The sequence below is a fragment of the Phaenicophaeus curvirostris genome, chromosome 8, assembly GCF_032191515.1.
Source record: "Phaenicophaeus curvirostris isolate KB17595 chromosome 8, BPBGC_Pcur_1.0, whole genome shotgun sequence".
In the NCBI taxonomy this organism is placed as follows: domain Eukaryota; kingdom Metazoa; phylum Chordata; class Aves; order Cuculiformes; family Cuculidae; genus Phaenicophaeus; species Phaenicophaeus curvirostris.
Window position 1 is genome coordinate 29,059,338 of NC_091399.1, and position 24,600 is coordinate 29,083,937.

General features: G+C 39.7%; 1 protein-coding gene across 11 annotated transcripts in view; it reads left to right on the top strand.

Moving 5' to 3' along the window:
- The window catches only part of MAST2 (microtubule associated serine/threonine kinase 2), a 194,503-nt gene that overhangs the window by 60,716 nt on the left and 109,187 nt on the right, over positions 1–24,600 (top strand). For all 11 annotated transcript variants that reach the window (XM_069863006.1, XM_069863014.1, XM_069863007.1 and 8 more), the window contains one exon: positions 22,692–22,723. In XM_069863006.1, coding sequence (XP_069719107.1) covers positions 22,692–22,723 — 32 coding nt within the window. The remainder of the gene's footprint in view (positions 1–22,691; positions 22,724–24,600) is intronic.

Genomic DNA, 24,600 nt, shown 5'->3' on the forward strand with positions numbered 1-24,600 from the left:
CACTGGTACTGCCAGCCAAAAAAAAAAGAAATTATACCAGATGCAGTTGGGGCAGGTTAGCGTGGTCTGTGGATAAGGTCCTTTCTGCTCCATTTGTTCCATGAGCTGTGGCTTGTACGTGCTGGTGGTGACTCCAGGACACGTTAGTTTGAAATACAAGAAGCCTAGCCCATGGTTGTCTCCTTCCCAGCAAATTTCTGGCCCTCAGACTATTATTGTGTCCAGCATTATGCTGCATTTAGGCTTTAAGCATATGTAGCGATCTCCTCCTCTTGAAAAATGCGTGCAGTTTAGCTTTATTTTTCATAATTTTAGTGAATCATTTGGCCAAGTTGGAAGAATATGAACAAACCAGAGAAGAGATCCCACTCTGTGGGCTGATCGTGGGATGTCTGTTGTGAGGGGATCAGGAGCTTAAAAAACTTAAACAGTGACAATAAATTTAAAGGCTGGAGGAGTGGATTGTGGTGAAATAAGGGCAGGAAGAAGATTGGAGGTGACTGAAACAAGGACACAAGGGGTTTTACATGTCCAATTGATACGAGGACTACAAAGGCTGTGGAATGACAGTTTTTTCTCTCTCATGGTTTCTAGTCATTTGATATTTCTTTTTCAAGCTTTTATCTTCTCTTTCATTCTTAAATTCTAATGTCGTGCGGCTTCATGTTCTTAGCTTTGTGGGCTGTTTTGACAGACCCTACCTTAAAACTCTCTGGGCCAAATTTAAACCTGGCAGTTCTGTCAAACTTGGGTCTCAAAACATTTCTTTATGAAATAGCACCCAAACTGGTTGTACTGAAATGAGCAAGTAGGAAAGATTTTTTTTGTAACAACTAAATAATTTGGGACAGTTTTGCGGTGTGCTGGTTACTGCCTGCCTGTAAACTTTGGTAGTTTGAGAATGCTGAGCTGATGTTTTTCTTCCAAAGTGGCCACCATGAAAAAAGCCCCTCAGGGACATGAGACTACTGTAGACTTTCAGAAAGCAATGTTGTGCTTGATTAAGTTTAGACAGATGATGGAGTGATGTAGTAAAATCATTTTTGTTAAGGCATAATACAACAGAGAACGCAATGTAGCACCGTTGGGAATGATAAAAATGAAATACTAAAGAAAAACCATGCCCTTGCATATAGCTTTCAGCAGCAGACGCAATAGATGTAATTTAGTTGTGTGGTGCTGGAAACGTAATATTGATTTATCTTGAATCAAGAGAAATGGCTTGTACCCTGCCTGGTTGTATGGATTGCAGCAATCGCTGTGAAACGAGTTACCCAAAAATGGTACTGTAAGAGAATTCCTTCTTTTTGATAGAGATGGGGAGGCGATTGTAGCCAGGTAAAAAAATCCAGTTACATGTTTAAATGAGGAGTTGAGAGGTACTTCATGTGATGTTGCTGGGAACTGCCAATTTTCCCTGTACTTAACTCATACTTCTTGAAAAAGAGCAATTTCTTGAACGTTAGCCTCCACGTAACTTGCATAAAATTGAAGACAGAGGCTTAGTGGAATGAGATGAGCTTGGGGTAGAACTTGTCTTGCATTACTTGAACACATCACCTCATCTTTTTTGTGGCATTTGTGCGCTGCAAGATTACCAGATTTCTTCCTGTTTTATTTTTTTCTTTTTTTTTAAAAAAAACCATCAAGCACAACACCATTTGAGGTGAAATTGCAATGATGTCTGAGAAGGTTGGTTTGGTTACTGCATGGCATGTAACTTCTTTCTGTTTTTCTCTTGCTCTTTACTATGTGAATAACTCCAAGTGATTTCCATTCTTTGTATTTTTTGGCAGACAGTACAATGCTAACAAGTAGTTTTACTGACTTCACCTTTCAAGCAGAAGCAAATGTGTTTTCTTACTGTTTAAGAAGTTGTTGTATGGCTTTCATTCACTTATTCCTTAATCCTCATGTGACCTAATTTCTTCCTGAAGTAAAATGGATGTAAAATACCCTTAATATGTCCACTGATATTTTAACCAAAACTTTCTAGTATTGGTGTTTTGGGTCTCTGATCTCTAGTTAATCTCTCTAGTATCAAGTGAACCTGAATATTCAAGAAATGATTATTTATTTTTATTTTATTTTTGAACTTTAAACAATTCTCCGTTCTAGCTTTCTGACAAGAGGGCTTTACCTCAGTTTGTTATTTGTTTTTCGTTCTTAACCCCCTAGTTGTTCTGCAGATGAAGTCAAACAGCACTGCAGAACTGTGCACATTGTGTAATGGGTCTCCAAAGGAGGCTTCATACTTACGTATGTTCTGTTTTCTGAAAACTTTGGCATTTAACAACAGTCATTTCAATATTCTTTACTTTTCTGTCAGGAAGCGTGCTTGATTAGAGGTCTGCTAAATTAACGGCAGCAGGAGGCATTGTGCAAATGAAACCTGACCACTTGAGAAGTAATGTTTTAAATGGAACAGTTGCATTTTTTCCCCCAGCTAGCCAACTCATTTTCTCCCCAAGTATTCCTGGTGAAGAATTAGTGCTTCTAAACTCCTAGGAGGCAGATTTGAGAAAGCATTAAAATAATTCCTTTTGGTATTTCAAGAGCCCCCTGCCCTGCTCAAATAAAAAAATAGGGCAAGGTATTTAGCTGTAAAAATAAAAATAGGCTACCTTTGTATGTGGGATGGGCTGTTGGGTCTTTGAGTGTTTTTATGGAGTTGGTTGATCTGGCTTTTCATATTTTATAAAAAGAAAGAAATGAATAGTTTGTTTTCATGATCCAAAGCATAGTATAAATTTGCAGTTGTTTTGTGTGGAACAAGTTGTTGTTAGGATGAGAAAGAATGGGTGACCTAAATTGTATGTAAAACCTGGAAGTGTTGAAACAGTTTGAGATACTAAGTCAATTCCAAGAGAACTTTAAAAAAAATGAAATAAATGAAATTCCCGTTCAATACTTGTGGAACAGACAGGTTTGGGTACTATATTATGCTATACAAATGCAGGGAAAAGATCTTCCATGACTCTTGAAATGAATGGGGATTTGTTCCTAAATGTCAGCCATGTCCCACGTTCTCTTCCACTTGTAGTCTTGGATGTGTATGAATTTTAAAAAGGAAAAAATAGAATAAAATCCTTTTATTAGTGTAACAGAGTGTGAATGATAGTTGGTGTTATGGCTAGAAATTGGTTTTAAGACTAATATTTTGGAACAGTTTGAGCAATACTGTAGGCTCTCACTTAACTTGCCTCTCTTACAAATCTGCTTTCTTTCACAGTCATTCAACCATGCACATATATTTGGATAACATATATTTTTTGGTCAGTTTGAAATAACATTCTCTTTATTGTTAAATGCTTATTATTCTTTTCTCCTCTGAATCTTCTGTTTGAGATTTGTGTTGTTGCCAATTTGTGTACTCCTAAAATGTCCATAGTAGCTGGGAAACCACATAGAAAATGAAAAAATATGCAGATGAAGTATAAAAATATCCGTAAATGTGTTTTAAGTTGTAGCAAAAGACTGTAAGAGAAATACTAAAGGGATCGCTTCTGAAATATATTCTTTGACTTTTAATTGCCCCATCAGAAAAGATGTTATGAACGGTTGAGTTTTGTTTCACATAGTAAAATCCACGTTCGGGTCCTGTAAATGCTTCCATAGACCGTCTCTTTGTATTCTGAAATAAATTATAAACTGAGAGAGTTGGTTTCAGATGCATACTATGGAAGAAAGGTTGACAGTGAGTGGTGAACCTGATCATTTGGATATACTGTCTTTTGAACATTTCTGGAAGCAAATCTTATTTTGCTGCTTTAATATGTTTGAAGTCCAAAATAATCTTACACCTAGATTAGCATTACTAGGATGTGATAATGGATTAAGTACTGATCTTTTTTCCCCCCCTGTTTCATCAGCTACTTTCTTCTGCAGGGGTGGTAATTGCTTTGGAATGGAAATCTTCAAATGGTATTTCAGTTGATAAAGATTTGTGCAATATCCATGCAGATATTCTTTTGCATTAAAAAGGATTTTTCTACTGCTTATTTTGACACATGTTAAATAGTGTAAGAAATATCAGAATGAGAATCATAATTCCTTAAAGAACTCATGTAATAGCTATACGAGTAGTCTCGTGGCAATACGAAATCATAACATGGAGATCAGCTCATGAAAATTTTAAACCAAAAATATGAGTATCAAGTAAGAAATAAAGCATTTATTGTAGTTAATACACCTAACACCACAGGATTGACTGTATACAAAGTAGAATCATAGAATAGTTTGGGCAACCTGGGCCAGTGCCTCACCCCTCTCATTGTGAAGAAATTCCTCCTTATGTCTAGTCTAAATCTTCTCCTCTCCAGTTTACAGCAATTGTCGCTCGTCTAGTCACTACAAGCCTTTGTGACCAGTCCCTCCCCAGCTTTCTTGTAGCCCCTTCAGACACTGGAAGGTCGCTATAAGGTCTCCTCAGAGCCTTCTCTTCTCCAGAACCCCAACTCTCTCAGCCTGTCCTTGTATGGGAGGTGCTCCAGCCCTTGGATCATATTCGTAGCCCTCCTCTGGACTCATTCCAACAGCTAGGTGCTACTTCTTTTTCTCAATATCGAAAGTCTTATTGTTTAGAGGTCCCTGAAATGACCACTTATGATAGTTACTGGTGGAATGGAGTCAAATGCAAAAAACCTTTGTAGCCTCAGTAGCTTTTTCTTCTCTTGGAGTAATTCCTGATCCACAGTGTCTTCTTCACCAGTTTAATTCCTAGTGCTGGAGTGCATCCTCTTGTGAAAAAATGTGGTGATTTAGCTCCATCCATCCCAGATGACACATTTGTCGCTTAAGAGATATTTCAGCTGGAACCTCAGCGTATCATCAGCAGACAGATGCTTCCGTGGTTGTCACTTGCTGAAAACTGGGGCCGATAGTCTTGCAGCTCATCTCTCATAAGGTAACACGTAGTGCAGCGTACTAAGAGTGTAGTAAAAAGCCAAGGAGGCTCTGTGTAACTAGAGAGGATTCACTGAAGATGAACCACAAAACAAACAGAAAAGTGTCCCCACAGAAAATGGCAATGGCAGCCGTAAAATCAGATAATAAAGCGATCCTACCATGAAGGCAAAAAAACAACAAACAATTAATCCCCCCCACAGAATCAAACTAAACAGAAAACAAAAAGCAAACAGGCTTAGTGCAGAGAAGCACAGGCATAGACTAGCAGCCATGTTCTCACTAAAAAAAAAAATCCTGTCCTTAAGCTGATTAGGAAAATTCCTCTTGTGCTAAGCCTTCACAGTTTGCCTGCTATATATATGGTTGGCCATTTCTGAATACCTCCATAGATTGCACATCTAGAAAATGCATTCCAGAAACCTGCGGCTTTTAAGCCTTTTGTTTTCCAAAGAAAGAAGTCACTTGTAAAAGAAGGTGTTATAAATAATACTGCAGTCTGTGCTGCATCAGTGCTTTGGAACAAAATTTGCTCTTCTGGTTTCTTTGAAGTTTGCATATGCGCAAATTAAAATGCGTGAGCCTTCCAAGAAAAGAAAATGTCTTTGTATGTGTGTGTATTCATAGGAATTGTGTGTGTATATACACATACATTGGAAATAATATATATGCAGTGTCCATTTGTATCTCTTTAGGACCACAGAGAATGTAGGTACTTCATCATCTGTATCGCTACTGTTTCAGAAGCATCGTCCTCTGAAAATCAGAAACTTCTAGTTTCAGTTTCCAACGCATTTACATGCGCCCATTTGTATGCATCACCTCTCATGTGAGTGTTGTCCTTTCTTCTGAGTAGCTTTCCTTTCAAGAGAACGCTCTTGGTTCTACTCAGTGAATCCCAGAGACTGTTCTCATTGCAGCCAAAGACTACTTTTGCGGGAATGATGGCTGCTACCATTTGAATATTCATTTATTTTAGATGAGCTAGAGCTGCTCGTGTGTTGAACTATGGAAGGCATTGCCCAATGCCCATGAAGTCACACTGCAGACCTTTGAAGCTACTTCTCTTCTGTTGGCTCGAAGAACAAGTTATTTCCTTTCTTCTGTAAACTTGTTCCTTAAAGTTGATGCTTGGATTTTTTTTCTAGTTTCAGGGTCAAGAATATAATACATAGGGAAATTAATTTTAAGAGTAGTAGCTGGCTGTGCTGGCTAAGAGTCTGGGATTTGTCTTTGTGAATGACACGACCAGAACCAGACATGGTATCATAGCTGCTGATGTGTTTCTGATTGAGCTAATGGCATTATAATAGTAATTTTTATATTATGTTCCATCCTGTTCTTGATGCTGCCTAGCAGCTTGCTTGCTTTATTTCCAAACTCCAGCTGTACATTGTCTTCGGTGAACTGTTTGCAGCTTCTCCCCTCGACTTCATGAAATTAGTGCTAGTTTGGACTTACGTGGGTGGACTTACGCAGTTAGTCGTGTATATATTGATTCTGGTATTGTGTGGATCACTCAGCTGATAAATTCCTCACACTGCTAGGGACTTACAGAAAAATTTGCACATTTGCTCTTGTGCTGTATGTACTAATGTATGCTGGAATTAATGGAAAACCTTGAGGTTTCCTACCTAACATTTTGCTGCAATGAAATAATTTAGTTCTGATCTTCTGCATTTTGGGTTTTTTTTATGTCTGTATGTAACTTCATACGCTTAAAACATTACTGAGCTTTCTGTCTGAGTGTACAGGATATAGAATCATAGAACAACCAGGTTGGAAGAGACCCACCGGATCATCGAGTCAAACCATTCCTATCAAACACTAAATCCCTCAGCACCTCATCCACCCGTGCCTTAAACACCTCCAGGGAAGGTGACTCAACCCCCTCCCTGGGCAGCCTCTGCCAGTGCCCAATGACCCTTTCTGTGAAAAATTTTTTTCTAACATCCAGCCTGAACCTCCCCTGGCACAGCTTGAGGCCATTTCCTCTCGTCCTGTCCCCTGTCACTTGGGAGAAGAGCCCAGCTCCCTCCTCTCTACAACCTCCTTTCAGGTAGTTGGAGAGAGCAATGAGGTCTCCCTTCAGCCTCCTCTTCTCCAGGCTAAACACCCCCAGCTCTCTCAGCCGTTCCTCATAAGGCCTGTTCTCCAGCCCCTTCACCAGCTTTGTTGCTCTTCTCTGGACTCGCTCCAGAGCCTCAACATCCTTCTTGTGGTGAGGGACCCAGAACTGAACACAGTTTATATGTTTAGCCTATTCAGGGATGCAGGATTCAGGTAACAGAATTTTCTTATCTGCCCAATGAACAGGGGACACCAACCAGGTTGGCTGTCATCTGTGGAGAGAGAGAGAATGAAAAGGAAAAAAATCCAACAAACTAATCCAAAAGCATTATCATCTCACCTCTTTCTAATTTGCTTAATAAACATAGACTAGGATAGGAAGAGAGTAATCTTAAGCTTCTCCACTGAGTAAGTGATTAACTGGTATTAGTTTTTATTCTAAGCACAAGATACAAGCAAAAATCCAGTGGTTAAATGGAACATTTCTCAAGTTATTGCAGAGAATGCAAAATATATGATTCTGTAGTCTGGGAGCAGGCCTTTTAACGTGTGTGTGCAGTTCCAGGAGCTAAGAGAACAAGTTTGCTCTTTTCAGCTGAAAGTAGCCGAACTAGAACAACTTAGAGAGTAGAGGGGTTCGTAGATGAGACCTGCACAGACAGGACAGGGTGCCTCATCTTAACTGTGGGAGCCTCTGTGCTGTTGCTGAGGGTGCACGTCTCGGAAAAAGGCAGCAAGCTCTGGGAAGCCTGGATGCAGCCATCTTTTGGACAAGGCTCATCTTCCAGGTAACGCCACTGTATTCTGCTGTCCTGAGGAGGCTCCTGCAGCAGGGGAGATCCCTAAGGAGAAGGGGAAGCTGATTGTGACAGTGGGAGATTCTGTTAGTAAATGCAATCAAATGGTTTTCTAATGTAGGATGGTTGTGGAGGGATACTTGTGAGGCTAAAATCAGGTTGCCGAGTGGGACACTGAAATACAACATTTCTGTGATAACATTGTCTGTAATACCTGCCAGCTCCACGAGTGGGGATTCATAGAGAAGAGATCAGCAGCCCCCACGTGTGGATGACATAACGGTATAAAAAGAAGGGATTAGGTGTGATGGGATCTGATCAGCCTTTTGGGACTGAAGGCCTCTGCCCAGGAGGAATGTTGCGCCTCAGTTGAGACAGAATCGTGCTGTGGGCACTAAACATTAAAAAGAATGTAGAGAGACAATTCCAAAGTAGCATCTCTTCTGGGAGTTCAAACTGGTCTTCCCAGTAGATTCTTTATTATATAGCATCCAAAATATACTCTTTGTCGCTTATCCTAATGAGGTGCTGGCTCAGTCTTTGTGGGCAACTGAAATCTTCCACTGATGTGACTTGTCCTAACTTTGCAACTTCCTTAACCTTATTTCATGTTTCCTGGTTGTTGTCAGTGTCCTGATCTGCGAGTTGGTAGCACAGTCCTGGAACTGCGTCTTTTACTGTTACAGTCTGGGATTTGTGCCCAAAGAGATTTCGTAATGCTTTTCTTCTGCAATGTTCTTATCCTGGTAAACTTTGTGTACAGAGCCACTTCCCTGCCCATACATCTTAATTCACCATTCCTGAAAAGTAGATGCTGACTATGCTACCCCATAGGTTATCCTCCTGTGGGTAGGTGTGTGGGATGCCTGTTACAGATAGTGGTTGTTTAATGCCAAATATAGTTTTGTTTTGTTTTTTTAGCCTTCTAGAATGAATGTGGAAGCACTTGTATGTTCTGCTTTTCTTCATTGCTCAGTATTGCACATGGCAGCTAACTGGCATTGCAGACAAATTAATTTCCCTTTCCTGTACCTTGCTGTTATATTGTTTACTTGCCTGTTGAGTTTTTCAGTCCTTTTTTTGCTCCCTGCATTTCTCGGGTTCCAGGGACTTATTTACCTTGATAGGAATACTTGAATCTATGAAGGCAAGCACAGAAGGAGGTTTTCAGAGAGTACAATGAACTTAATTTCCCACTTTTTCTGTTGAGATGAATGGAAATTTGTGCAGTGAGGTCCCTATATTGTTTTGAAAATACTATGGTTTTGTCAGTCATTCGCTTTATCACTTTTACATTCTGTTCATTGTCTCTCTAGGACTGAAGAGGCAGTTCAGTGCTATTTAACTACACTGACATTGTCTTAATAATTCATGCTTTGCTAGCAGATAAAGTTTAGTGCTCTTCAGAAGTTATTTTACAAATAAGTCTTTCTGGTTTGTTTTACACTACAGACTCTGCTTCCTAGAACCAATACACATTTAAATACTCTGTACATCTGCATTTAATGTTAAGCTTGGGTAGAGAGGCTTATAAATATTCAATATAACTATTGGGAAAATTAAAAGAATATTTTCTCCATCTAAAATGCCTATTGATTTTTAAATAAGTAGGCATAATGTCTATTGATTTTTTTTTTTTTTTTGAGCAAGTAGTAAATTGCAATTTAAGCAGAGTAAGCATAAGTGCTGGCTCGCTTCTACCAGCTTCAGGTGAGGGAGCGAGTATGATTTGAGTTGCTTTACTTCTAGCTGAAGTTCTTTCTGACACTACGTTAACAAAGCAATGCACTTTCCCAGGGGCTCATCTCCTCATAAGACAACGGACTTATTACATCTAAAACCTGCTTTTCCCCTCTGAAGATAGGGTAATTTTTTTTTTGTTCTTTGCCAAGCTTCTGATAGTTCTTGTCTCTCTGTGAGCCACCTCAGTATTTTTCTTAGATAAATGTCAAGCTGATGTTTTATTTAGTTTCAAAGATAAATGATTATATAAAAATACATGATGGGCAGAAAAAAGTCATAGTCTTATTAATTATTTAAGAAGATAGTGAGTTAATAACAGTAAAAAAACCCCAAGAGTGTTACCTGTGACTTGCTTCTTTAAGTGACAAAAGATAATTTCCAGTGTTAAGTCTGAAATGTCCCTTAGCATATATGTAAATCTGCAGTAGCCCCAGAAGTGGCATTGGGATTACTTTGCGTTTATGTAGGTTAGCTAAGTTCCCTATCATCAGTCGTCTGTAATTTCTGGGCTAGGTGGTGGTTCTGCTTTCCTATGTTAAAATTCTGAAAATACAGAAAGTCTGTATTAGAAATAAACCCTTAGATCCTGGAAGTTTGTGTCTGAAGGTGTCTCTAGACTCTTGAGTAAACTGAAATGCTTAAAATGTGGCTGTGAATTTGATGTAATGTTTTAGCCCCAAGAATATGAGGGATATTAAATATAAGTATATTTTATTAATTCTTGGTTCTCGCTGCTGAAGTTGCATTTCTTGTGTGGAATTTGGTGAATCATGCAGCTTGTGGCAGCACTGGCTGAGAGAAAATATTAATGGCTAGATATGGATTAATAAGTTAAACATTTAAAGGGAATAAACTAAGGATTTTCTTGATGCACAAAACAACTTCATAATCTGAAAGAGCATGTAAGTAGGAGATTGCTGTTGGGAAGTTAAATCTTGAGTCTTTATTTATGTTATTTTTCACAGATAGTCACTAGACTTTTATCTCTGTACCTTTTTTGTTGTAATTTGTTCCCTCAAAAATGCAAAAGGTTCTGTGAAAGGTCTTAAGAATTTTGCTCTCACTAGTGAGTATCATGAAAATTAAGTGTTTTAACATCTACAACAAATATTCTTTCTACAAAATCTCCTCTAACATGTTTGCAAGCACATGAAAATTTTAACGTCAAACTCTGAGGAAAGCTATTGAATTGGAGGTGATTGTTGGTGGAGTGGAATAGGCTAAAGAAAATTGCAACAAAACTGTTGAAAAAGAACAGTAAAATGCCTGTGCAGAGGTACACAGTTGGGTTTTATGTGCTTGCACTACTTCATACTAAATTTTTTTTTTTGGTCTTCTAAAAATTTGCCTGCAATATGGTTTATAACTTTGATGCTACTTTTTCTTTCCAGTGTGTCTTTCCTTCTTGTAGGATGTATGACGTGTGCATCAGAGAAGCATGGATTACCTTCTGGTATTCCAGTTCTCCTACAGTACAGTAAAGACAATGAGTGAAACCCAATGTATTAAAGACTTTTTGGCTAGCCAGAAGCTACTATGAGCTGAATGCTTTAACCATGCATTGAACTGAACCTGAAGGTGTGAACAAGGACACTGATTGTAGTTGATGCTGAGAGATCTGTCAGGTTCAGGAAAAACCCCTCCCCAAATCATCTTTGGAGAGAAGGGCTGTTCAATGTCAATTTTTGATGAATTTGCATGTCTTGCAAAGACTTCAGAAAATACTTCTGTACCCATAGGTACAAAATAGAATACAGCTTAAAATCTGTCTTTGAAGCCAACACCTGAATGAAAAAAACCCTTCCAGTTTCTTACAGAAGGAGTGGAGGATGAAGAGAACTCTGTGCCTGATAGTGTGAGTGAGTAATGACAGTACAGACAGTCCTGAGCACCTGAGAGGCTTTTCCTGGTGATGAAGTCACTGTTTATTCTAATTTGAAGCATGATAAAGGACAGAAGGCAGAGGTTTGAGAGATTGATTGGTATCTTTTGTCTTCATATATTTTCAAGAGAGTTCATATTTATAATTTAAAAGCAACAGCAAGAAAATCCTAGCCAGAACATGTCCCCGTAATAGAATCAGCTGTTTCTGTCAGTCCATTACAGAATACACTAATCGCCCATCAGAAAGAAAAGTCATTAGGCACAGTCTGCAGTTTCTCAAATCTATGCTTTGGGAGTGAAGGCCTGTGTTTCACCAGTACTTTAATTGGGGATGAATTTTCCTTTACTCTGAAACAGATCTCTTGGCACCAAGTAAGTCTGAATTATCCAACCGTATTAAATGTAAGGATGTGCAGAAATACATCTGTGAAAGATGTTTAGGTGTATCACATACTTTTTGATAGGAGAAATCTTAGACATCCGAAAACCTTAGTTCACTTGCTATTAGCACAATTAATGATATACCTGAAGGGCAGGGCTGGATGTGGTTAGAAACATGCCCAGGGGTGAGGTCAGTCAGTGCCTATGGTTCCCACCTCTTCTGCCTTTCATTTTGAAAGCAATAGATGTTGCTTTTCCTGGATATGTTCTGCCTGCTCGAAGCCTGAAGATTGTCTTGCATGCACCAGTACAAACGTTTCACCACACTCAGCTTGATCTGTAAATTAATCTTTGGTTTGGCCAAGCACCTCTTCGCAGTTTCTCATTTTATTTTTTACCTCAGAGCGTTGTCACGTGGGCATATGGCAGGCAGTGGTGTTCCCCTGGAATTGTGACATTCCATAATGATGATTTTTAAATTAGGATAAGGTTGGTGGTTATCACTGTTCTTCCTCACCAAAACTGAAGGAACCATTTAATAGGCAATTTTTATTTTGTCTTTATGGCTGATTGAAACATTCCAAAGCAGATAAAATATGTGTTTAAAAGTATGTGTGAAAGAGATGATATGTTTCAATTTAATGTTTGTTTTTCACCAAAAATGTTGTTTTCTAGAACAAATTATAACAAGGTAGTTGTAGAAATACTTCGGGTTGTACCTCTGAAATCAGTCATGCGTGTAACCACCTTACATTCCCAGGGGATGAATCTCTTCCTGTACACATAATACAAATGTCAAACTTCTGTGGCTGTTTACTTTTGCTGTAAAATATCTTTATTGTCTGGGAATGAAGCAACAGGGCTCCTTCTTTCATCACTTTTGTCAAGAACTTCTGTTTCAGTTTGGTTGCAGTTGGGAGCCAAGCAGACCCAAGCAGTACCAGAGACCTTTCTCTTTTGAGGGCAGAAATGGAAGTTCGAATTCTGTTGGCTGCTTACAAAGATGTAAATACCGGTGGCATCTGTTTATTCTAAATTTTCACACATGGCTCAGCGTGTGGATTTCTTCATGGAGTGGATGACGACCTTTAACTATTCCTTTGCAAACACAATCAGAGCACCCTTTGCCTGTCACTCCATCCCTGCTTCCTTCTGCTGAGAAGCCGTGATTTGAGAGGGGTGAGCTGAAGGGCCTCATGTAGATGAGCTAAGCAATGAAAAATTACATCTGCTTGTTCTGTAAATAATGTCCATTCAGAGCAGATGTAATTAACTACAGAACTTAATGGATGTCTCGTGAGGTTACAGATGCTATCAGTCATAAAGTAGATGAAGGCAAAGGAGCTTTATACGCTTGGAATTCCTTTTAGGACTAATTACTAAATATCTTTAAAATTGATTGCTTATGCTTTCAATTTCTGAGAGTGTTTTTACATGATCTATGTGGAGTGGACTTGCTGCAGCTCTGGGGGAGGATGGGAGATGCCTCTATTGTTGAGGCTCTTTGAGGAACAAAAAAGTTTATCTTGCCTAGTACTCTCTCCCAGAGCCTCAGCATTAATAAACTTGGCCTTATCTCAGGGCCTGCCAAGCTGTCCAGCCTTCTTGGGAAAGTCATCTAACACAGATTTTGGGTTTTTTTTCTAAATTAGTTGAGAAATATACAGTTCTAAAGATAAAATTCTGTTGATATGTCAAAAGTCTTAGCCTAATGCTGACAAAGCAATTTGGAGACGTGGAGTGCCTCTCAAAAACAACCACCAAAACTTAATTTCTGCCTGTCTGCTTGCAAATACTTTACAGCAGGGGAGTCTGTGAGAAACGACCCTGACAGAATAAACAGAACTCTTTTGACTGTTATAAGCTCCCTGATGATGATGTTAATATTGAGCTGACCGCGTACCTTTTCTTGGCCCAACTGTGGTATTGAAGAGTGTCTCTCAGCTGATGTATTTCAATATAATTTTCTTTGTACCTTTGTAACCATGGCTTCTTTGTTTGCAGCTGTATTAACAGAGCATCGAATGGATCTGAGCTGCGGAGCGGGGCCAGGAGTTTTCACGAGATGTGTGTTGTTTTATATAACTTTTATGTAGGATAAACCAGAAGGGTCCCCAAACTTACCAAAATTATTCTGGGCTTGATTATTCAGTTTTAAATTCAATAAAGGCTGCTTAAAGAATTTTATAAATAAAATTGGTGGTCAAGTAGCCTTGATGTCAGCTGGGAATTCATTTACAAACAACCTTTTAAGGAGTAAATGTGTATACAGTAGAAATGGCAACTGACTTAATCACAGATTAATATTAGTATGAGCCAATAAGAGCGAGAATAAAACTAGATTTGTTTATTTATAATACTCTTGGCATTTTTAGCAGCTGTGACTGTTTCCTTGTGATCACGGCATGCCCAGTCTTGAAGGAATTTTTGGTGCAAGTCAAGACAGAGTCATTTTAAGAGCAGTTTCTAACAATAGCATTACAGCTGCAGTCCTGAGTGCCTTTGAGATGCCGCTCTTTTCCGTAGTTCTCTAGAGTTTTTTAGCATGTGACCTTTTGACTTAAATTTCTGAAACTGGTGCAGTCTGGCAAAAGGGAAAAGAGTTTTGAACCGTTGCTCCCGTTATTTTGGATGACTGCTCAGTGCTGGGCAGGCTCTTTCACCCATGGGGTGGATCAGTAATTTGCTTCATGGTCTTGTAAAACTAGAATTAAGTAATGGGGAAGATTAATGAGCTAAGCTGTGCGCTTTATTCCTTTCAATATTCCTTCTCCCTTAGGCTAATTTGTGGAAAATGATAATTCATATAAGGATGATTTAGAGCATTTAATAAGAGTGTTATACCTCAGATTTTAAAGCATTACCTATCTCTTATTTACAGACGACTTCATTGCGTCTCACTTTTTATTTGGGTGATCCACGTGCACTTTTTGGGTGGCTGTTATTATTTCAGGGAATAAATTGCCATGATGGTCTTCTGAAGCTACAGCTGCTGCAATTTATGGATTATTATATTATATGAGAGCAAGTCCACTTTTTTTTCTTCTGCACTAATTTTTTTTTCTATGCTTCTGCACCACAACACTGACTCTGGCTTTCAGACTTCAAGCTGTAATCTTTACATTTACTTTTTCCTGCAAATGAAATTACATTTTCAAAACATAAAAGATTGTGCTATGTATCATTTAAAATTAAGCTTGGCAAGTGTATTGAAGGGGACTGCTGCTACAAGTTTTTTTTTCAGCCTTGAGGAAAACAATAGTAAATGAGTTTGCTGACATCTAAGGATGAAATAGCTGAGTTACTGTACCTCCTATTCTTGATGTGACCATGGTTTGCAGAGGTTGTCTGTAATTTTCAGAAACCATTCACTGTTTAATCTCAGCAGAAAAACTTGGGATCCAATATGAAACTAGCTCTTTTCTTTACTATGAAAAGAAAGAGACTGCTGCTTGACTGATAGCGTGAAATTAGAGTGACCCTGTGCTCTTAGTCCTGAATGACAGAGATAGGAATGAATCCTGCGGAGGAAATGAGACTTGGAGAATTGCAAACCATTCATTGCTCTGGCTAGCGAGGGGCATATGTCCCACCCTGCCCGTGGCTGCAGGCGCCTGCTCCTTGTGTCTTCTGCAGCGCAGCTGTGTTGGGCAGCTCTCCGTTCACCCGCCTGGGCATGTGGCTCACATACATTGTTGTCATTATCATCTGCCTATCCGAGCCACGATGTGAGGTTTCAGTCGTGTTTGTTACCATGTGGGTTCTGTCTGGCCTGTGGTGTACTGCGTAATGTTGTATTTTGGGCTTGAAAACATGATGTAATGCACAAAATAAAGAGTAGACACTTCAGCTGACTAAAATATGTGTATGGGGGTGGGCACTGATGATATTTTAAGAAAAGTGGGAATTCTTGTCTGTTTTGAAATGTATTCTGGAATTATTTTAGGTTGACTAACCAATACCCTTAATCTTATGGAAAGCCCTGAGGTTAAGTGATATGAAAGGTTAGCAGGCAGCTTCTGGAGGCATATATTCTTGACAGGTTAATGCACAGATGTGACCTGGATCCTTGGCTTTGCCTACAAAGGAAGAACTTTGTGTTGCCCAGGCAGGAGGGCCTGGCGGGGAAGGAAAATAATTTGCTGTGTTTGAGAATTTTGCTTAAAGGGCTTTTAGCTTTATTTTTTTCTTCAGTAACTATAATTTGAAATAAATCCAAAGGCTGACTAATAAGAGATTTCTAAGCTGGAGATAAGAGAAAGGGTGGAAGATGCTAAAAACATTAAATGCCTCTTTGGCTGATGTGTGACCTGTGGGTTTGAAGACCAGTATAAGCTGATTATTTAGAGAAATAGTCACCTCTTAGTTAAACAGCTGAGTTTTTTTCCCCGTTTAGTTTTTATGTTAATGTACTTTGCAAATGACATTTTTACTGACACCTAACTTCTGTTGAGGTAGAGGACTGATCCAAATGGCGTGTTTAATCTAGTTTGAACTTGTAGGATGTTTAGGGTAGGACTGGGTGAACTGATATACTGTTGACTATTCTGCTGCCACACCCATTGTCCTGAAAGCTCTGGCACTCTTGTGCCATGAAGGTGAGATTTTTTTAGGAAAGGGCAGTTCCAGGCAATTTGGCTGGAATTGGGAAAGTAGGAAGATGTGCTGGGACTAAGATATCCATGGCAATTCAGGATTTGTGTGTTTGGTGGCATAAATACTGTACTGTGTGGAGAAAGGTGTGGGAATTAAATTCTCTGTCATCTCAATATCTTGAATGAATTGGCAAGAGTTTGGGTATTCATTTTCTGTATTTTAAGCATCTCTGCTGCTAAGCAGATGATCCTGAATTTAGTTTCAGAAAAGTCAGTAAATTGGAGAAAATATCGGCAGCATATTCCATATGTTAATCTGACATTCATTGCAGATACGGGTTTAGTGTTTCTATTTACAATTCTTTGCTGATGAGTTTGGGAAACAAGTTCAGATGTAATCGTTTCTAGAGAGAGAAATTGAGAAGTACTGTTTGTAATAACTATTTACAATGATACGCTGAAAAGAAGGAAATTATTTTTCCTGACAGATTCTGATAGGAGAAAGGGAAGCCTAGTGTGGGGTGTTTTTTTTTTAATCACGATGAAAAATTCCTTCCTGTTACTCTGGTGGATGGATTACAGTTTGTCCTTGCATGGCCAGGTTGTATTTTCCATCAGAATTGGAGATTCCAACCCTCATTATATCATTTCTGTAATGCAAATGGTTATGTATAGAAAGAGATTTAATTAATCCCCTACTGGTTGGTAGCATACCCTAAAGCAAACATAGTCACAAAGGAAAAAAAATTAAAACATGAGTGCATGGTACCAGGTCAATGACTGTCAGTGGAGTTTCATCATCTGTAAAATATTAACTTATTAACTGTAATTTATTTACTGTTATAGCTGTAAAAATATTTGTCTAGTGGCCCAACTGGTATTATAGTGAGCTACCTTGCAAGAAAGCCAAGGTCAAAGGCAATCTCAGGAATCGTGCTGTCTGCTTTGGCAAAAATATGGAACATCCTGAATGTAGCGATGGTTCTCACTTTAATTTGAAAGGACTACATTTAAGCTGCCATCAGTGCAGACTCCAGCATCCAACTTTGCCTGTGGGTCTGTGCCATATGTGCAGCTACATATTCAAGGACAAATTACAAGACTGAGAGAAAGTGACAATTTTGAGTGATGGGCTCCTGTTTGTTTCACACTTTTACAATGTAACATATCCATTTAAAAGATGCTCATTGTCTTGCTGGTCAGTGAACAAATAGATTTCCAGACTTTATTTCTATTTAATATTGTATGCCTACATATATGCACCAAGCCAGTGCTCCTCTGCTCCCTGAAATATTCCTGTTTTCAGACACAGTTTCTGTATACAAGAGACGGCAGTAGGGCAAATGTCCTGTACCTATGCACTAAACAATATATTATAAAAACAGAAAAGTGATGCTTAAAATAAACAAGATATTTCCTCTTTTACCTTTCTCGCTGTCTTAAAATATGCTAGGGCCAATGAGGATCCAGTCCTATCGTGAAACGTGAACTGTAGTGGGTGCTGTGGTGTCTGACTGATGCTATATTTGCATAATCTGAGATGGTAAGCCTAAGATAAAAGGAAACAAATACAAGGAACTCTTTTGAAAGAGGGTATTTGAACCAGCTTTTTTATAAATTCTCTGATGATGAATTTCTTTCTCAAGGTTCATTTTCAGATAGTTGCCTGAAAATCTGCTGCAGCTTTTGTCATTTAGAGATCAAGTTGCATGTTTAATAATTATGCATTGAAATGTGGAACTGATACAAAAAATTAACTTTCAGAACAGTCTGTTCCTGTCACTTGGGTACGGCAAGATTTAATATGCTTGTTCTTTAGTAATGTAGAATCTGTGAAAGTAGTTATTTGTTTCCGCTTTTGAAAGTTCTGTGTGAATTATGTGCAACAATCTTTAAAATATCCTTATGCTATTTATCACTTCGTATAAATCAAATATAAATGTCAGCCTCTGTGTTGAGGGTTATATTGTTTACCTAGAGAGCAGGTGGCGTGTAGGCTGGCCCAAGTAAGAATGGTAAGATATATAGGTACTGGCAGCACAAGTGCTCGGGGGGCAGATGTGCTGTTGGAAGATGCAGTTTGGAATTTTGAATGTTCATGTGTTGTTCTTATCAGAAGGGTGGTCTGAAATGAAAAATGTCCTTTAGGATAGACTAGCATATTTACTTAAAGTATTACAGCTGCACCCTGTAAATAGTGTTTCTGACCAAGTACTCACAGTTCAGCGCTCTTTCATTAGTTTTCTTACCTCTTAAAACGAGATCTATTTTTTCAGGATCCATGGATGTGTAATGCCAAAATCCTTTGTGGAGCGGGTGGAAACAGTCAACTCGCAGCACCTCCCTCGTGATTGACCAAAATGTTTAATCTGTACCATAAGAGTGATTCCGAGTAGAGTGTCACCTTTATAGGGTACTTGTGTAATGCTGTTGGACTTCTTTCTTATGTTTTGCGTAATTATTTAATGAGTGGTTTTGTAGTGCTATGTCATATGTTTGAAACTGTCCTGTCATTTTTAGATGTAAACTCTCAACTGGTCCCATTGCACACGCTGAAGTGTTAAGCCCTCTTAAGATCCAGCTGAATCTCCACCCTGTGAGCATGTCCCCTTCTCCAGTAGGCATTTTTTTTCTGCTCTATTCCCTGGTGATCTGCCTTGTTCTTTGAATAGTGGATGTCATCTAATAAGTGCCCTGGAACACATCATTGGTGCTGTCTGCAGTCTGTTCCCTCCTAGCTTCCATTTCCAGGCATTTTCTTTCCTCTTCTTCCCCAGGATGTAACTTTTCTTAGCGACTAACTCACTGGTGATACAGAAAAAGCAAAGCTGAAGAGCTCATCCTGGTGCTGCTTGTAGACATGTAACTTCCAGCTCTGGTGCTTTTGTGTTGGCTCCACAGTTCATGGTCTGGTTGAGAGAAGTGCTGTTACCAGCCCTGTTACCTTCTCCTGTTTGGAGAAGCAAACAATGGTGCAGGATTGACCTTCCTCCAGAAGGCAGGAAACATGGTGTGGGACATGGGGGGCATGGCTTGGTGTATGGCTGATGGAGTTTTTGAAGGGGAATTTAAGATGAACATGAAATGAGGCATAGTGGAACAACAGGGGTAAAAATTGATTAATTTGATTGTGCTCTTTGTTGTCAAGACCACAGAGGTATTAAATCAGAACCACTACCTATTGATCCCACAGCTGCACTGAGTGTGTCAAGGTGGAGGGGCAGAATGGAAACAATTTCTACATGGATAGAATCATATTTCAGTTGCATTGAGATGTCATCTGTTGGTACTTTTTTCCTTCCTTACTTGGAAACTGAATTGATCACAGATTTGAAAGGATTATTTCAGGAACAAAGCCCAGATCAATCCTTCTTTTAACCTTGCATGCATTTAATCCTGAATCAGCTACATTATAGGGAGTAATAAAGGTAATACTGTGTGAGTACAAGTGTACGGTAGAGGAAAGAAAAAGGTTTGGGCACTCGATTACTGGGTGATGACTCCTGTTGGTTTATGGCTGTAAGGCGCAGCCACTGGAGCTGTGCTGCTGCAGGGAAGGGTTTTCTCCTTTAAGTGACTTTTCAGCCCTAATGAGGAGAGCAAACCTTGTAAACATGAACCCTAAAACCTCAAAAATTAGAAGGTAGGAAAAGAGATTCAAAGGCAACTGTTTTCCTTTTCCAGCCAGTAGCATGAAATTCCAGAGCTTTATTCATGCGTTCTGAAATTTCTGGGGCTGACTGTGTTAGAATAAATGGAAATGTGCCTTTTGAATAGGAAAAGCACCCGCTGCTAAGCATCTTTGTATAGCAGATATTCTTTGAAGAGGATCAATTAAATACATCTGCTCACATGATGCAAGAGATATATGCATGTATAAATAATATACCATAAACACAGGTTAATATATAATAGCTGTATCATACCTATTTATCCATTTGCAGTGGCAAAGAGCTGTCACTACTACATAGACTTAGCTTTAATTCTTTCTAACAAACGAGAGCGGAAAAAGTACCTTTTTAGAATATAAACCACACAACCTGTTATAGATGCTAATGATTTATTATCTTACATACTTGAAGTGTTTTGATTAGATCGTGACAAGTTTGTCTGACGACAGGGATTTATTTCTTGGTGCTGTAAGTTGTCAGCCCCGTGATAATTCACACATGGAATTTGCTCCGTACTGTTCAACTGTAATGAAACTCCAAATTGGGGAGAACTTGGACTTGAAAATAATGACAGAATGTTTGAGATTTAATGATTTATTTTCTTCGTTCTAGAGGCTGCAGCTTTTTTTCTGTCTCTGAAAAACTTTGCTAAGTAGTGCCTGGTGTATTTATTCCTTAACAGAGCAGTTTGTCAACAGCGTTGTTAATAATTTAGGCCAGTGTGTGCTCCATAACTATATAGGGAAAAAGAGGTTACAGGATTTTATGGACTTGCCGTTTTCTATTGACTTTTTTTCAGTATTTGGTGAAAACACTGATTTTTATTTTTTTTTTTTGAGTGGGGATGAAATATATAGCACTTGGATCAGTATCCTTGAGGTCGGGAATCGAAGCTGCCTCTGTTATAGAATCATAGAATGGTTTGGGTTGCAAGGGACCCTAAAGATGATCCAGTTGTACCCCCAGCCCTGGGCAGGGACACCTCCCACTGGGTCAGGGGCTCCAAGGCCCCATCCAGCCTGGCCTTGAACCCCCCCAGGGATGGGGCAGTCACAGCTTCTCTGGGGGACCCGGGCCAGGGCCTCCCCACCCTCAGCGTGAAGAAATTCCTCCTTATGTCTAGTCTAAATCTTCCCCTCTCCAGTTTATACCCCCTTTCCCTTGTCCTAGCGCCACAACCCTTTGTGACGCCCCCCCGGTGTCTCCGGTCCCGCTCCCGGGGCGGCGGCTCCCCCTGGCGGCTGCCTCGGCGCCTCCCTCCCCGCCTCTGCCCTCTCACTCGCACTCTCTTCATTTAAGAGAAATAAAACTCTTTAAAACCCCCGGCCTCCCTTCGCTTTTGCTGCTTGGGTGCAGAATGCGGCTTTTAACTGGGAGTCGTTTAATTGCCCTTGGATTTTTTTGTGCTAATATGTAACACAGGTTATGAGTACGATTAAAAAAACAAAAAAACCCAACCCCAAAGCCTTTCTCTTGCTCTAATTTTTGCTTTTGGTGCAAAGGTGAGAGTGGCAGACACCAGGTGTGTGGCGTACGGCTCTGCTTCAAGCAGTTCGGTTGTGATGCCGATGAGATGTGCAGGAATCCATCACCGCCGTGTCTGTGTTTAGGTGTTGCAAAGTTATGTTTGCTCTGCTGAGAGCTGAGAATCATAGAATCATAGAACAACCGGGTTGGAAGAGACCTACCGGATCATCGAGTCCAACCATTCCTATCAAACACTAAACCATGTCCCTTAACACTTCGTCCACCTGTGCCTTAAACACCTCCAGGGAAGGTGACTCAACCCCCTCCCTGGGCAGCCTCTGCCAGTGCCCAATGACCCTTTCTGTGAAGAATTTTTTCCTAATGTCCAGCCTGAACCTCCCCTGGTGGAGCTTGAGGCCATTTCCTCTTGTCCTGTCCCCTGTCACTTGGGAGAAGAGCCCAGCTCCCTCCTCTCTACAACCTCCTTCCAGGTAGTTGTAGAGAGCAATGAGGTCTGCCCTCAGCCTCCTCTTCTCCAGGCTAAACACCCCCAGCTCTCTCAGCCATTCCTCATAAGGCCTGTTCTCCAGCCCCCTCACCAGCTTTGTTGCTCTTCTCTGGACTCTCTCCAGAGCCTCAACATCCTTCTTGTGGTGAGGGGCCCAGAACTGAACACAGGATTCGAGGAGCGGTCTCACCAGTGCTGAGTCCAGAGGGAGAAGAACCTCCCTGGACCTGCTGGTCACACCGTTTCTGACCCAAGCCAAGATGCCATTGGCCTTCTTGGCCACCTGGGCCCCTGCTGGCTCATGTTCAGTCGCTGTCGACCAAAACCCCCAGGTCCCTCTCCTCCAGGCAGCTTTCTAGATAGACTTCTCCTAGTCTGTAGCACTGCACAGGGTTGTTGTGCCCCAAGTGCAGGACCCGGCTTTTGGCCTTGTTCAACCTCAATCTTGTGGATGCAAAGGTGGTGATGATTCGGTCCAAATAAGTCGCCCCTGTGCCCTCGACCACTGCCTGCTGGGCCCGGGCGCTCGCTGCTGGGCACAGCAGGACCCCACGCGTGCCTTCGAGGGGCCAGCTTTGGCCTCACGTGTTGATTTGTAAATAAATGAGTTATATATAATAACAGGTGAAATTAACTCAAGGTTTTCATTCTTTTTTTTTTTTTTTTCCAGAAGGAGCTCAGTCTCCCCAGAAGAGGAAGCTTGTAAGTATGATTCCTCTTTATTCATCATTCGGTTTGTTTTGAACACTTATAGCTGTTCAATTGTGGGAATCACTGAAATGGGCAGATACTCTGCTTTCTCTGTTTGCGTTTTCAAGAATCTGTCAAGCACTTGGAAGCAGCTAGCTTGCATTTCTCTGAGACTGAAACCTCTATTCATTTCCCTAAGTGTAGTAGGAAAAGTAATAGTAGTGTAAGCTTACTTCTAATTATCAGCTTGAACTGATCCTGAGATGGAAGGAGCTGCAGTGTTGAGTGTTGCTTGCGTTGACATAGCTGAAGTGACTCCACAGAAGTCACTGATTATTTATGCGATATGGACGAGTTTGATCACTGCTCTTCAAACAATCTGTTGACAGAAATCTAAGTACACAGCTCCAGGGCCGTGCAGGTCAGATGTTTGTGGAGCAGTCAGTCTAGTAGAGAAATTTTGATAAAGTAGCAAATGCTGGTAAAAGTAGGCTCTTAAAAATGTGGTGTACACAAATAGCATTTTTTAAAATACATTATGATGTTCAACAATTTTTTGTGAACTAATTTGTGTTTCAATGATGTTATAAGAGCTTAGCTTCTGCTGTGCTTACAGATTTATGGTGGAAGAAATTGTGTTATTGATTGCATTATATAAAAGAGAAAGCTATTGTACTGCCTGTTACTGTGTTATGATTTAAAATTGTTCCCAAAGCTTGTGTACTACGTGAAGCTCACAAAAGCATATAACCTTTCTTCCTTAGGTTTCTGGCTCTAATGAGAAATGATTTTTAGTCTTTTAATGTAAGCTATCTCCTTTGTATAAGAAAAACTGTTTGGATAATGCAGTGTTTGGAAAGTACCAGTGATTCAGGGCTGAACAATGCGACTGATCAAAAGACCTTTTTTATAGTGGGGCATGACTAGACCTTTTTGTTTAGTTCATGTGACAATGGTAAATCAGTCGGGGAGTTATTTAAAGAAGATGAAACACTGGCTGATTTTTTTTTTTTTTAAACCAGTGTGCCTTAAAGGCAAGCTTAACTAGATTTGATAGATAGTTTTTGCGAAAGTTGTGTTCATGATTTGAAGATTGTGAAGGTTCTTTGAATAAATCATGGAGCAGTGAGTTTACCAATAAAGTTTTTTTAAAAATGTAGCTTAGATATTTTTGTCCAAAACTTCTGGAATTGAAATTGAGGATGCCAGAGATATTCCCTTCCTTCGGTCAAGCGTGGAGGTGGGTATGACACAAAACTACTCACGTGTTTACATTCGGAATACCTGAGATAGAAATAAAGTGTTCCACGTTTGTAGAGTTTTGGTTAGTAGTAACTAAACTGAATGACAATGTTTTATTTCTGTGTGGACTTAACGCCTTCAGTTTTCATTACTTCACTTTACTTTTCTTCCACAAGCGTGAGTGCCTCTTCAGCCATCATTATGTGAAGAAATTTAGCAACCTCTGTCAAGAAGATCCAGGCTGTGCATTCTAAGCACAAGGTTATGGCTAATAGTGAGACTAAAAATCTATGAAGAAGTGAAATGTTTTTGATTAGTTCCCTGTGATATCTAGTTGATATTTGATCACGGTTTCTGAAATTACTGGTTCTGTAGACAGTTCTACCAAAAGATTTCTTATTTTTTGAAAAGTTTAACTTTCTAAGAAGTCAGCAGTGCATTGTGGCTTGTGTATATTTGTGTCGATGCCATATCCTTAAGGGTAAGTGTTCTTTTGGAGCTGATGTATGATTTGTATATCCCAGTGTCAGAGTGCTTACTTGATTTTCAAAAACCCCACTCATAGTCTCTGAATCAGGAATTAGAGAAGCTTATATCAGTAAAAGGAATAGTTATAATATGCGTGTGTGTGTGTGTATATATATATA